General features: G+C 44.6%; 1 protein-coding gene across 5 annotated transcripts in view; it reads left to right on the top strand.

The window, feature by feature from the left end:
* col16a1 (collagen, type XVI, alpha 1) overlaps positions 1 to 14,691 on the top strand; it is a 371,262-nt gene that overhangs the window by 279,859 nt on the left and 76,712 nt on the right. For all 5 annotated transcript variants that reach the window (XM_087976933.1, XM_087976932.1, XM_087976935.1 and 2 more), the window contains 4 exons: positions 3,390 to 3,434; positions 7,411 to 7,527; positions 10,769 to 10,828; positions 11,773 to 11,853. In XM_087976933.1, the coding sequence (XP_087833059.1) occupies positions 3,390 to 3,434; positions 7,411 to 7,527; positions 10,769 to 10,828; positions 11,773 to 11,853 (303 nt within the window). The remainder of the gene's footprint in view (positions 1 to 3,389; positions 3,435 to 7,410; positions 7,528 to 10,768; positions 10,829 to 11,772; positions 11,854 to 14,691) is intronic.

Below are 14,691 nucleotides of genomic sequence, written 5' to 3' on the forward strand. Positions count from 1 at the left end.
CTTTTTGACCACTTCAACATAACCTCATTGTAATGGCACGATAATCTTGCTGTATCCTCATTGTAATGTCATCATTACTTGGTGAAAAATTACTACAACTTTTCTGTGACCTTCCAGAAGATTACAATAACCTAACTCTACATTTCCTTAACATTGCCATTACTGAGCTCTTTTGTCACCGGAGCCCCCAATTTAATGTGTAAGAGGGATAAACATATCCAACCAAACCAATCCTGGAGCATAGGGTGTGTCTGAGCAAATTCCAAAACCCCAGTTTGGAATCAACTGCTCAGAACCTCTCGGGGACATGCACCAACTCTCTTCCCACTTCAGTGGCACCGAGAGAGATTTCTGTGGCAGTGCCCTGACCAGACAAGTAGCCTGACCATTTGGGTGGCTAATTGACTGAACATGTCAAAAAGTTTTAAAGGACTTTTCAGTGAGGTTCACAAACAGGTAGGAAGCTGAGCAACTGGTGATCCAGTCTGAGAGATCACTGTATTAAATGCAGTGTATCATATGAGCAAGTCTGCAGCACAGCTTGTAACTGCTCCCAGACCTATGTGTACACTGGGGCCAAAAAGAAAAAAATAAAATTAATCTTTAATTAAAGTTAAAACACCATGCTCCGTTGTTGAAGCCAGTTATAAAAACGGCAAGTTTGGACATTTAGGGTATTTCTGCTCTTTGCAGACGATCTGCAAGGATGTTTAACCTTCCACTGTGAAGATGAAGATTGACCTCTTGTATTTGCCCCAAATTCACAGGAGGAAGGCCACAGTCAACTCTCCACTCAGACTCTCTCCCCTTTCCCTTCTCAGTCCCTCACCTACTCCTCCTCCCGGCCCATCCCCCATTCCCTCTCCCAAACTTTCTCCTGCACCTCTCCTATTACTAAACCCTTTCCCATTCTTCCTCAAAAAACCTGTCCCTCTCCACCTCATTTGCCCTATTCCCCTCTCCCAGACACACTCCTCTCCCTTCTCTTGACTGTCTCCCCCTCCCCCTCCCCCTCCCCCTTCCCCTCCCCCTCCCTCTCCCTCTTCCTTTGGTGTATCGTGTTATGCCCATGTCCGTGTATTTGAGTTGAAGACAGGCAAAGTCAAGTACTGTCTTCAGGCTTGGGCTTCTTCACACCACTGTTTATTACATATGAAGGGTAAACTCAGCAAGACACTGTATACGTACCAGGCTTGAATCATACTGTCACGTTATAGAAGCAATATTTCGTAAACTCTCCTATCAGTCAGGCTACTCCACATGTTGGAGAGACTCATCAGTGCAGCAGCATTGGTGAAAGGAAAGCAAATGTAACGTTGCAGGAAGAGTGACCCTTCTTCCGAACTGATTGTAACAAGGAAAATGGGCTATATATGCTGAAGATGTGGGAGATGGGTTGGGCACAGCTGAGGGGCTTGTCAACCGCAGTGGCAGGGAATCCTCAGTTGAGGAAAATGGTGGACACTTCCGAAGCTTCACTGCAGAAGGTGGCATTATCGGAATGGATGCAGTGGAGAAACTGAGAGGATGGGGCACCACAACTCTCCTGACATCTCCGCTTCAAGATAGTCCCTTGCTGCACCTCCCAGACTTCCTCCCTGAAAAAGATTCTCCTCCTCCCCATACCCTCTTCTATCCTCTCCCAGACCCTCTCCTCCACCCAAAACCCTCTCCTCCTCCCAAAACTCTCTTCTATCCTCTCCCAGACTCTCTCCTCCTCCCCATCCCTTCTTCTATCTTCTCCTAGACCCTCTCCTCCTCCCAAAACCCTCTCCTCCTCCCAAACCCCTCTTCCATCCTCTCCCAGACCCTCTCCTCCTCCCCTGATCCCCTTCTATCCTCTCTCAGACCCTCTCCTCCTCCCAAACCCCCCTTCTATCCTCTCCCAGACCCTCTCATCCTCCCCATCCCCTCTTCCATCCTCTCCCAGACCCTCTCCTCCCCATACCCCCTTCTATCCTCTCTCAGACTCTCTCCTCCTCCCCATCCCCTCTTCCATCCTCTCCCAGACCCTCTCCTCCCCATACCCCCTTCTATCCTCTCTCAGACTCTCTCCTCCTCCCCATCCCCTCTTCTATCCTCTCCCAGACCCTCTCCTCCTCCCCATACCCCCTTCTACCCTCTCCCAGACCCTCTCCTCCTCCCCATCCCCTCTTCTATCCTCTCCCAGACCCTCTCCTCCTCCCCATCCCCTCTTCCATCCTCTCCCAGACCCTCTCCTCCTTCCCATCCCCTCTTCTATCCTCTCCCAGACCCTCTCCTCCTCCCCATCCCCTCTTCTATCCTCTCCCAGATCCTCTCCTCCTCCCCCTACTCCCTTCTATCCTCTCCCAGACCCTCTCCTCCTCCCCCTACTCCCTTCTATCCTCTCCTACCCTCTCCTCCTCCCCAGACCCTCTTCTGTCCTCTTCCAGATCTCCTTATTCCTCCTCCCTGACCCTCTCAAAGACCCCTCCCAAAACCGACCGGATGCCTTTCCATGCCCCCTTCTGTCTACTCAGAACTTCTCCCTCACTACCTCGTGCCCACCGCCGGTTCCTCCCATAGCCTCACCCACTTCCCATCACAGAGGCTGGTGCTGGGTGTTCAGTGTTGGTGTGGGGTCAGGAGTAATGTGAAACAGATGAACAATAACAAATATGGTCCGGTGGAAAGGAGTTGGAGGATGAGGGTTGGAAGAATGTTGTGTGGAGAGGTGGTGGGGATAATCTCTGCTCTGATTCACTGGGAGCCCCTCACAGCTGATCTCTCACCAGTCTCTAACCCAGTGTAGCAGGCTTTAAGAAGAAGAAGACTCAGTTTAACTCAAGGTCACAGAATTCCTGTGTTGACTAAGAGAGCCTGCCTTGGTCTCAAACCCTACGTGACTGACTTGGAACTATAGCTGTTCTGAAGGAGGAGACCCCTACATTTACGTAGCACCTCACAAGCTCAAGCTCCAAAGCACACACCAGTCAATCAATCAGTTTTGAAAAGTAGTCCCTGTTGTCAAGTAGGAGGATGTGGCTGCCAAGTTAGGGACAGCAAGATCCCATAACATGTTTGACAATTGATCAGCTAATCTGTTTCACTGATATTGATTAATTATTGTCCCAAATAAACCCAGAAGAACTTCTCTTCTTCAAATAGTACCTTGGGATCTTTTATATCTGCCCTCGTGGAGAGATGGGATGTTCAGTAGCACTCTTCCTCTCCGAGGAGTGTCAGTCTAGACTTTGTGTTCAGCTCTGGAGTAAGACTTGAAGTCGTATTTTTTAAATTTTTTTGAACTCCAGGGTTGGAGTGGTAGCATTGAGCCACAGCGGCTAGTCTCAGTGTGTTCATAAATGTACAGTAAATCCCAGATGTACTGAATTCATTATTTTAAACAGTTGCTTTTTGTGTTTCAGTCTCCACTATCACTGTTTGCCGAGAGGAACGATTCATTCTTCAAGGTAAGATCAGACTCCTGGACCCTAACTTTAAAGATGGTCTTTATGGCTGTGTTTTGCGACGAATGCCACCAGGCACTTTGTTCATATTCACAATGACACATAAAAATGAGCTGGAAACATTAAGAATGTCTTCATTTCCACAGTTAGTGGTGACACACTATCCAACCTTGCCCTTCCCTCTTCTCACTGTCAGAATCTAATGAGGAAGTTTGAACTTATAGCTTCAGTAAATGTAGAAAATTAATATCGGTAATTTAAATGTTTTGAGAGTGTTCCTGAAAAGCTGCTGCCCACAAATATTTTTTCACCATTGTACTTCTTGGCTGTCAGCGTCTTTATCAATAAATCATAATGAATATTTTTCATGCTGCTGCCTGTCTCCTGCATTGGGAACACACACTCTGATCATTTATTCAGGTCATGAAAGGAAAGTGCCTGCTAAAAGGAAAAGAGGGGGGAGTGGGATAATTGGATGATTCTTTGAGATAGCTGGCAGAGACAGATGGGCTGAATGAGCTTTTCCGTCTCAAAATGAACCTGCATTATTATTCACACATGGGTGTGCCCGTATTAAAATTAAAGCCCTTATCTATCACTGTATTAGAGCTATGATGTGGAGGTGCTCGTGTTGGACTGGGGTGGACAAAGTTAAAAATCACTCAACACCAGGTTATAGTCCAACAGATTTATTTGGAAGCAGTAGCTTTCGGAGCACTGCTCCTTCCTCAGGTAACTCTAAACACAGAAATTCTGTGTCTTATGATCCTGCTCCACAGCTACCTGATACAGGGTCTACAGTCTGTAAGCTCTAAATAAACCTGTTGGACTATAATCTACTGTTGCACGATTTTTAATTGTAATAGAGCTGTTCAGCCATTTATTTTCACACATTTGTAAAATCAAAATGAATTTTACACAGCTCTGAAACATTTAAATGCTGGGTCATTTTAAGAAGTTCATCATTAATTCACATAATTGTGACTGGTGACACTACATTTGGGCTGTTTGCCCTATTTTGTTCTTGTGTTAATGGTTGGATGTTGCAAAGACTGACACTGAGTTGTGAGGCCTCCAATAACCTCAGAGTTTGACTTTCAAACGAAAGTGCCGACAGACTATACGTTCATTTCCGGCACATTCCTGTGAACAATCCAGGAAAGGATCATTCAAGCACTTTTCTTCTTCAACCTGACTTCTAACCACTTATTCACAATTTGGAGAGTCACAGCTTGTTGGGATTCCTCAGCACTAAGTAGGGTTAATTTTAATTCACCTACTTCATTTTGCAGCTCGCTGCATATTGACACACTGGTTCGAGGGACAGTACTGTTTGGCTGAGACTATCTGAACTATACATGCCCCAAATCTACATGATGAATCATCAGAATGTTTGGAATTTTGTAGAAAAGTGGTAACGTAGCAGTGGGATTTGGCCCTTTCACCTCTCCAGTCTATTCTTTCATTAATCTGATCACGGCTGACCTACCTGTCTTCACATCCATTTTATCATAAGACCAGGAGATGTCGAAACAGAAATAGGCCATTCAGTCCTTGGGTCTACTCTGCCATTGTGAGATTAAAGGTAATCTGATAATCCTCAACTCCAGAGTTCCCTAATTCCCTTACTAATTAAAAATCTCTCTACCTTATCCTTGAACCTGCTGACAGACAAAGCCTTGACAGTCCTGTGAGGGAAGAAATTATCCTTGTCTCTGTCTTAAATGTGCAACTCTTTATCCTGACATTATTCCCTCTGGTCCTAGACTTTCCCACAAAGGGAAACAACCTCTCTACATCTAGCCTGTCAAGCTCTATAAAAACTTTCTTAAGTAAAGTCACCTATTCATTCTCCAATTAAAACATATTGATTGATAAACCTTATTTTTCTCAAGAGGACATGACAACAAAGGGTGGGTTTGATGTTATAGCTGTATAAACATCTGATCAGATCCCTTCAGAGTATTGCATTCTGTTCTGGGCACTATGCCTCAGGATGTATAGACATAGACGGATCTCTGTGCATATTCGGGGCAGCACGATGGCTCAGTGGTTAGCACTGCTGCCTTACAGCATCAGGACCCAGGTTCAATTCCAGCCTCAGGCGACTGTCTGTGTGGAGTTTGTACATTCTCCCCGTGTCTGCGTGGGTTTTCTCCGGGTGCTCCAGTTTCCTCCCACAGTCCAAAGATATGCAGGTCAGGTGGATTGGCCATTCTAAATTGTCCATAGCATTAGTCAGAGGGAGTTGGGCCTGGGTGGGTTACTCTTTGGAGGGTCATAGAACAATACAGCACAGAACAGGCCCTTCGGCCCACGATGTTGTGCCGAACATTTGTCCTAGCTTAAGCACCCATCCATATACCTATCCAATTGCCGCTTAAAGGTCACCAAAGATTCTGACTCTACCACATTCCATGCCCCCACCACTCTCTGGGTAAAGAACCCACCCCTGACATCTCCCCTATACCTTCCACCCTTCACCTTAAATTTATGTCCCCTTGTAACACTCTGTTGTACCCGGGGAAAAAGTTTCTGACTGTCTACTCTATCTATTCCTCTGATCATCTTATAAACCTCTATCAAGTCACCCTCATCCTTCGCCGTTCCAACAAGAAAAGGCCTAGCACTCTCAACCTATCCTCGTACGACCTATTCTCCATTCCAGGCAACATCCTGGTAAATCTTCTCTGCACCCTCTCCAAAGCTTCCACATCTTTCCTAAAGTGAGGCGACCAGAACTGCACACAGTACTCCAAATGTGGCCTTACCAAGGTCCTGTACAGCTGCAACATCACTTCACGACTCTTGAATTCAATCCCTCTGCTAATGAACGCTAATACACCATAGGCCTTCTTACAAGCTCTATCCACCTGAGTGGCAACTTTCAAAGATCTATGAACATAGACCCCAAGATCCCTCTGTTCCTCCACCTCACTAAGAACCCTACCATTAACCCTGTATTCCGCATTCTTATTTGTCTTTCCAAAATGGACAACCTCACACTTGGCAGGGTTGAACTCCATCTGCCACTCCTCAGCCCAGCTCTGCATCATATCTAAGTCCCTTTGCAGCCGACAACAGCCCTCCTCACTATCCACAACTCCACCAATCTTCGTATCATCTGCAAGTCGGTGTGGACTTGTTGGGCTAAGGATAAGATTAAAGAGTGAACTAATTGAAGGGTCTAAAGGATATGTCAGTGATAAATTATCTATGTAAGGAATGATGAATACAAGTTCATAATCTTAAATTAGAGCTGAGCTTTTTAGAGGCATGGCAGGAAGCACGTTCACATTAAGGGGAGTCAAGGTCTGGAACTCATGACATCAAAACGTTTTGAGCCCGTGGCGTTGGGGAGGGTGGAATTGAATTGAAAATTTCAAAACTGTGATTGATAGATTCTTGTCAGGCAAGGATACTGAGGAAGATGAGCCTTGGTGGGAAAGTGCAGTTAAAGGCCAGATGACCCACGCTCTCATTGATGGTGATCAGGTTCAAGGAGCTGACCTAGAACACAAACAAAATGTCGAGGAGAAAGTGAGGACTGCAGATGCTGGAGGTCAGAGTCAATGAGTGTGGTGCGAGTAAAGCACAGCCAGTCAGGCAGCATCCGAGGAGCAAGAGAGGCGACGTTTCAAGCAGAAGCTCTTCATCAGGAATGAGGGGGTGGCCCAAGGGGGCTGAGAGATAAATGGGAGGAAGATGGGGCTGGGGGGAAGGTGGGGGTGAAAGTAATAGGTCAGAGCGGATCTGCTCAGTGCCATATCTACATGTTAATAGTATACACAAGGTGAAACCTCTGGAGAATACACATTGCAGTTTATTCCTTTATGTTTAATGTAAGAACAGTACTTTGCTTTCAATGCCCTGTGACTGGATGCAGATTCAGAATTCCAGTGTTGCAACAGAGGCTGGCATTGCTTGTTCCTTCCTTTTGATCCTTATGGTTACTCATGTTGGTTTTCTCTGTTTATAGACATTTTGTGGGAACTGCACTTCTGGATTCCCTGGAGCCCAGGCATTCACCGGAATGAAGGTGGAGCAAATCGAGCATGGCACTCCTGGGGCAGCAGGTGTGGACCACTGTGAAAAGGTCAGTGTGCTCTCTGGGCCCTGCCTTTCAATTACAATCTGTCCAGGAGAAGGCAGTAGTGCTCCTACTAGGATTTCAAGCACTGCACCATTTTAACAGCTGCATTTCAGGGAGGTTATGTCACTTTCATGTTTTCAAAGACTTGTCTTCAAAATTGACCAAATGCAATGTTGTAACATGTTGCTTTTTCCTTGGTTTTAACTATAACCTTTAGATTGATTTCATTTGAATATTTCAGTATTGAGTTACTCACTCTTCAGTCCAAATCATAAACATAAGTTATGAATAGAAGTAATTCCAGCACTAATATTTTGGAATACTGTTTTCTTTCATTCTTCAATCTGAGTGACTATCCTTTGTATTGAGTTATCTCTCATTGTCATCATGTCAACACACCTTTAAGAGACATGTTCATGATGTCATCACTGCATCATAGCATGTGACCTGAGGATATAAAGGTCTTGGACTCCATCACACCTTAGATTACTTGAAGTATGACACTTGTGTGGAAGCGCACTGCACTGCACTGCACTGCACTGCACTGCACTGCACTGCACTGCACTGCACTGCACTGCACTGCACTGCACTGCACTGCACTGCACTGCACTGCACTGCACTACTAGCTTAACCTTACACCAGTCATTTGTGTGCCTGAGGAATGTGATGTTTGTATGTAATCATTAGCTGTATTGATGTCTGGTTTTCTTTCCTTCTTGGGATGTGGGTGTTGTTGGAAAGGTCAGCATTTATTGCCCATCCTAATTGCCCTTCACTGAGTGGTTTGTGAAGGCCATATCAGAGGGCAGTTAAGAGTCCATTACGTTGTAGTGGGGTCTGGAGTCACATGTGGGCCAGACCAAGTAGGGATGGTAGATTTCCTTCTCTAAAAGACTTTAGTGAAGAGGATGGTTTTTTTTAATGATGGTCAATGGTAACTCCATAGTCACCTTCGCTGAGACAAGCTTTTCAATTCCAGATTGATGAACTGAGGTGATGAGATTTGAACCTATGTTCCCCAACTGATTAGCCTTGGGGCTCTGGATTATGAGCCCAGTGACCTTACCATCATCTTGACCCAAATCTGTTTTCCAAATCTCTTGCACTCTTCAACACCATGTTATCCACATCCAGTTACAGGAGATAATGTGAACATTGTCATATCCAATAAAACACTCTGCAGGAAGCAAACTCACACCATTTTATTACCTAGAAAGTGTTTTAGGCCATTTTAATTATTTGTATTGGTGGGGAAGTAATGATGGCTCAGTGTTGAGGATGTGAAGGCTGTGAGACCACTAGGAGGGATCTCCCACTATGGATGTTTAGTGAGTGATGGTCTGACCAGGATGGTACGGTCACAAATTGAGCCGTTCCTCTTGTGGAGTAAGTGGCCACATCTTCCCTGAGCCATCTTCAAGCCTGTGAGATTTACCCAGGGTTTCTGTGGAAGGTTGAAACCTGTCACCACTCGGGTCAACCGCTAGGTGTCAGATGGGGATTTTTGTGGTCAACCAGGAGATACTCAGTCGGGAGATGGGGCTGTCTTCGGTTTGTTGGGGGTGGAGTGTGTTGCAGCAGGGGGTACGGTGGCAGAGCATCAGCTGCCTTGGTGTCATTGTTAATGTACCCAGGGCTGGCCTCCTTAAGGCCAGAAAACTTTCCAGAAGCTCTGGAGCCATGTTTGAGACCCAATTTGAACAGAAGATGAACTTTATTTAACTAATTTCCTTTTATTCTTTTTTATAATTCAAAATGACATAGGATTGTGGTGACAAGACACTTTTCACTGTATCTTCCTGGATATATTTGACAATGAAATCATTTATTCATTCATGGTTTGCTGATGATTAGCAAGAAGTTTTTCTCCAGAGTGGGGGATTCAGTTACTCAGGGTCACGAGTCCAAGGTGAGAGGGGAGAAGTTTAAGGGAGTTATGCGTGGAAAGTGCTTAATGAAGAGGGTGGTGGGGGCCTGGAACGCGTTGTCAGTGAGGGTGGTCGAGGTGGGCATGATAGCATCAGTTAAGATCTAAGTAGACAGATATATGAATGGCCAGGGAGCAGAAGGATTCAGAGCCTTAGAAAAATGTGACAGGTTTACATAGAACATAGAACATAGAAGAATACAGCACAGTACAGGCCCTTTGGCCCTCGATGTTGCGCCGATCCAAGCCCACCTAACCTATACTAACCCACTATCCTCCATATACCTATCCAATGCCCGCTTAAATGCCCATAAAGAGGGAGAGTCCACCACTGCTACTGGCAGGGCATTCCATGAACAAAAGATAAAGGTTCAGCCGCATTTATAGTACTGTGTACAGTTCTGGGCGCCACATTACCAAAAGGATGTGGATGCTTTGGAGAGAGTGCAGAGAAGGTTTATGAGGACGTTGCCTGGTATGGAAGGTACTAGCTATGAAGAGAGGTTGAGTAGGTTAGGTTTGTTTTCATTAGAAAAAAGGAGATTGAGGGGGACCTGATTGAGGTTTACAAAATCATGAAGGGTGGATAGAGACAAGCTCTTTCTCAGGGTGAAGGATTCAATAACGAGAGGTCACTCTTTCAAGATGAGAGATGAAAAGTTTAAGGGGGTTACACACAGCTAGTACTTTACACAGAGGGTGGTAGGTGCCTGGAATGTGTTGCCAGCTGAGTACTAGAGGCAGGCACGATAGATTCATTTAAGATGCATCTGGATGGATGCATGAGTAGTTGGGGAGCAGGAGGATACAGATGCTTAGGAATTGGGTGACAGGTTTAGACAGTGGATTTGGATCGGCTCAGGCTTGGAGGGCTGCAGGGCCTGTTCCTGGGGTGTAAATTTTCTTTGTTCTATAAAGGATCTGGATCAGCGCAGGCTTGGAGGGCCAAAGAGCCTCTTACTGTGCTGTAATTTTTCTGTGTTCTTTGTTATTCTTATGAGCATTGTGTGTCATCTGCTGAGCCAGATGTGAAAAAATCCTTTCAGGGACAGTAAGACGAACAAAAGCCGGCTCCTGGCCTCTACCTCCCCTGTCTCCAAATCCTTTAAAAAGAAACAAAACTAGAGCTAAATATTACTAATTGAGGAAACAACTCTAAAACTCCTCTCTGATTCTAAATCCGTGGAAGGAGGAGATATGTATAGTTCAGAGGGGAGCAACACCTTTACCGAACAAGGCAAGCTATCACTCCAAGAATGAAGAACTAACTTGATCTTGGTCATTTTAATACAATCTCTCGATTGCTTTACTCCACAGTGCAAGCAGCAGAGGCAACAGCAAAGCCAGGAAGAACTTCCTAGAATGGAGGAGCAGCTGGTATGTACCGTGTTATACTAGTCTCTCATGCATGTGCGCACATTCCGTATTCCTGAGGTCTTTTGGAGAGATTCTGGATGGTTAAGATATGGGGTGTAGCATTGTCACTGTAGCTGCTCCCATTCCTGTCAGCATCTTTACAGTGAACAGTGGTTAGAATGTGCGACAGGGAGTATCCTGGGAGCAATTGATGGCAATACAGGGTAGACCGTTTAGAACAGAGATGAGGAGAAACTTCTTCACCCAGAGAGTGGTGGCTGTGTGAAATGCTCTGCCCCAGAGGGCAGTGGAGGCCCATTCTCTGGATTCATTTAAGAAAGAGTTGGGTAGAGCTCTTAAGGATTGTGGAATCAAGGGTTATGGAGATAAGGCAGGAACAGGATACTGATTAAGGATGATCAGCCATGATCATATTGAATGGTGGTGCAGGCTCAAAGGGCAGAATGGCCTACTCCTGCACCTATTGTCTATTGTCTATTGCAATAGTGTAGAGGGAACTTTACTCTGTATGTAACCCTGTGCTGTACTATGCTGGGAGTCTTTAATGAGGACAGTTAGAGGGAGCTTCAGTCTGTATCTAACTCTCCTGGTATATTCCTGCTCTCTGAGTTATTCATACTGCTGCCATAGACTGTGTTTTGAGGATTGTCACTAACTTGAATATTGTTTCATCTATGTGACTGGCTGTGAGTCTGAGTGACTCAGCCTCCTCTTTGGAGCATCCTGTAAAGGTACTAAAAAGAAACAAAGAGAGCTGTGTCCTTCACCATGAACTTTGCTGCTTTCTGCTGCAGATTGTTCACTCTCCGTACCTTGTCCATCACTATCCACGAAGGTACAGTGCAGCAGAGAAGTAAGTGGCCCCACTGCAGCCAGTAGTGTGACAGCAGAGGAGCGAGATGGAAAAATACTGCTAATCAGAACTATTTGTTGTTGTTTTCCAGCCAAACAATAGAGACTGTGGATATCCAGGATTACCAGGGATGCCTGGTCCTCCAGGTGAAAGAGGGGTGAAAGGAGACCAGGTAAGGCCGCAGGATGTAAAGGCAGATGTTTAGGACCAGCACATTTGAACTACGTATCTGGACTGCTTGGCTATAGTTTAACAAGTGCTTTTTGCTCCACAGTAACAATTCTGTCATTTGTCACCTCAATGTTCCTGGGATCTTTCTTGCCCTCCTCAACCTTCACTTCATTTCCTGCTTCCTTGATTTGAAAATAGGATCAGGAAGAAATCAATGTAACCCTCAAGTCTTTCTGATACTCATTAAGGTCATGGCTGACTTGTATCCTAACTGCCATCCACCTACCCTGGCTCCATAATCCTCAATAACCTTGGTTAACAAACCTTGATCACTCTTTGATTATAGTTATTAATTTAGTGAGTCGCTGCTGCTTTTTGTGGAGGAAATGATCCACACATTTACCACCCTCTACCTGGAGACATGTTTTCTCACTTCTCTCCGGAATGCTCTTGTTCCTTGTTGTTCAGCTCATGGGATGAGTGCAACGTACACTGGGGCGGGCCAGCATTTATTTCCCATCGCTCTGGATTGGCTCTGGAGAAGATGGCAGTACTTGACACCTTCCGAATTTTCCCACAGCAGAAAAAGTTCCTCTCTCACCAACCTATTGATTTATTTCAAAACTCTAAAAGTCATCAATCAAAGTGTCTCTTAACTTCCTATATTTCAGGAAATACAAACCTTAATACAAGGTCATCTCACCTCAGGCTATCCTTCCAACCCCTATTCCAATTCATTCTCCCACAGAATCCAAAGGTGTCCAGAAGTCAATTACTTCAAAAGTTCCATGCACCAGACTTGTTTATATTACTAATCTACGTTACTTTGTCTAAATACTTTTCTCTTCGACTTGTCTGTTCTCTGGTTTCTCAACAATATTGTTTTTGAAAGAAACACTGAAGCAACTTTTAAGAAACAAGCAAGTTCTTAACTCCCGGCCGAGAAAGGGCTGGCAGGAAACACAAGGCTGCTCAGAGTGAGCACACTGGACATGCTTGAGGCTGTCTTTTGGTGCCGAGAGGGTAAGGGAACATGTGCAGGAAATGGCAAACATTTGAATTTAAACCCTCAAAAAGAACATCTTCCCGTAAGTGGAAGAAACCACGGTGTTCGTTCAGATTGCAGCTCCACATTGATATCAGCATCGACAGGCTGAGTCTAGTTTGTATTCAACGCCCGACAGTAGTTTCATCAGCTTGGGTGGGTTTTGGAAGCCAGGTTAGAGAGTTCGTGTAGAAACCTGATAACTCAGGAATGTCCTGAGAGCTAAGGGTAATACATTCTTGTCCTGCTAAATGCTGCTTTGTAAAGTAAATGTGTTTTAAGCTACAGTGATAGATCATTGGGCTATCCTGGAAAGGTAACCAGACCATTTCATTGACCAGTGTTTGAATATCAAGTAATACAGCATGGAAGGATGCCCTTCAGCCTATTGAATCTGCACTGGTTGTTGTACAAGTGTTGAGTTGGTAAATGCACTTTTCTGCACAAAAGTCTGTTGAAAACAGTGCTTGTGAATGATGATTTCAACAGAATAACTTAGAAAATAAATTCGTCTCTTCCTTAAACTTGGGTTTAAAATAATCAGCCACCAGTCCTACTCCTTTGGAGAATTGATAGACCATCTGCTTTGAAATTTTAAAAAAATGTGATTTTCTTCCCCCTGTCAGGTTTAATAGATTCCATTATCTGAACGGTGATGGTTTGTTTTGATATGAACATTTGGTCGAATTTCAAAGCTAATGAAACTCTTTGCTCAGTTGATGATTGTTGTTCACACGACCAAGAGCATTGATAGATACAAAATAATGTAATAGTATTGTTTGTGTTTGATGTTGTTTCCAAGTAGATGTTTGTTTTCATAATGTAATGATCATTAAAGAAGATTAATGATTTTATCCAACAACACAAGAGATAGTCTTTCTGTACAGTATAAATGACTGTGTATTGATTGGCTGTTCTGTTAAATTGTTAGTTTTTTTAAATTTTAAATCAATTTTCAACGTTTCAAATTACTGTGACATGGTCCTCGAACTGCATAAGATGGAAACTGAGTGAATGGTTATGGGGGATACCTGTAGCTATGGAGGGGACATGGACGGAGATGGGGACAGAGGGGTATTAAGGGTTCGAGGGCGCATAAATGATCTGCAGAGCTTGGCCAGACTCCCTGAAAAGCAAGATAAACCTTCTACCAGTCTGTCTCAGCATCCATTCACCTCAGGCCTCTGAAAGAAGAGGCAGGTCCAAATCATGCCCAGTTGGAAATCTGGAGTGGGTAGTATGGGTGATGTATTGTGGGGTTTGTGGTGAAGGAATGGAAGAAAAGGTCAGGATGGTGGTCGGTGAATTGGAAACTGTGCTGACTTGCATTTCCCAAATCTGAGACGGAAATCCAGTGGCTGGACTTTCCATTCCAGGAATGAAATCTAATCTCTGCTGCAGAAAGTGATTGAGGCCGAAACTTTGAATGTTTTCAAGAGGGAAATAGATATAGTTTTTAGGGCTAAAGGGATCAAAATGGTATGGGGGGAAAGCTGGAACAAGGTACTGAGTTGGATGGTCAGCCATGATCATAGTGAATGGTGGAGCAGGCTCGAAGGGCCGAATGGCCTACTCCTGCTCCTATTTTCTATGTTTCTGAGGTAACTGAGCGATTGTTTTGAAGAGGAGTAGAAGATAGCTGAGTCCGTGGGAAAATGAAACAATGAATAATTAAGCTGTAGAAATTCAAGCTGGTGAAATGTAATTTTAGGATTGAAATCAAAAAACAGTTCATCACGCAATGGGAAGCAGGGCATTAGGATCTTCTTAAATTAATTAGATGGTCCAACTGAG

The sequence above is a fragment of the Chiloscyllium plagiosum genome, unplaced genomic scaffold, assembly GCF_037043375.1.
Source record: "Chiloscyllium plagiosum isolate Xiang-an unplaced genomic scaffold, Cpla_swu_hap1 HiC_scaffold_30, whole genome shotgun sequence".
NCBI lineage: Eukaryota > Metazoa > Chordata > Chondrichthyes > Orectolobiformes > Hemiscylliidae > Chiloscyllium > Chiloscyllium plagiosum.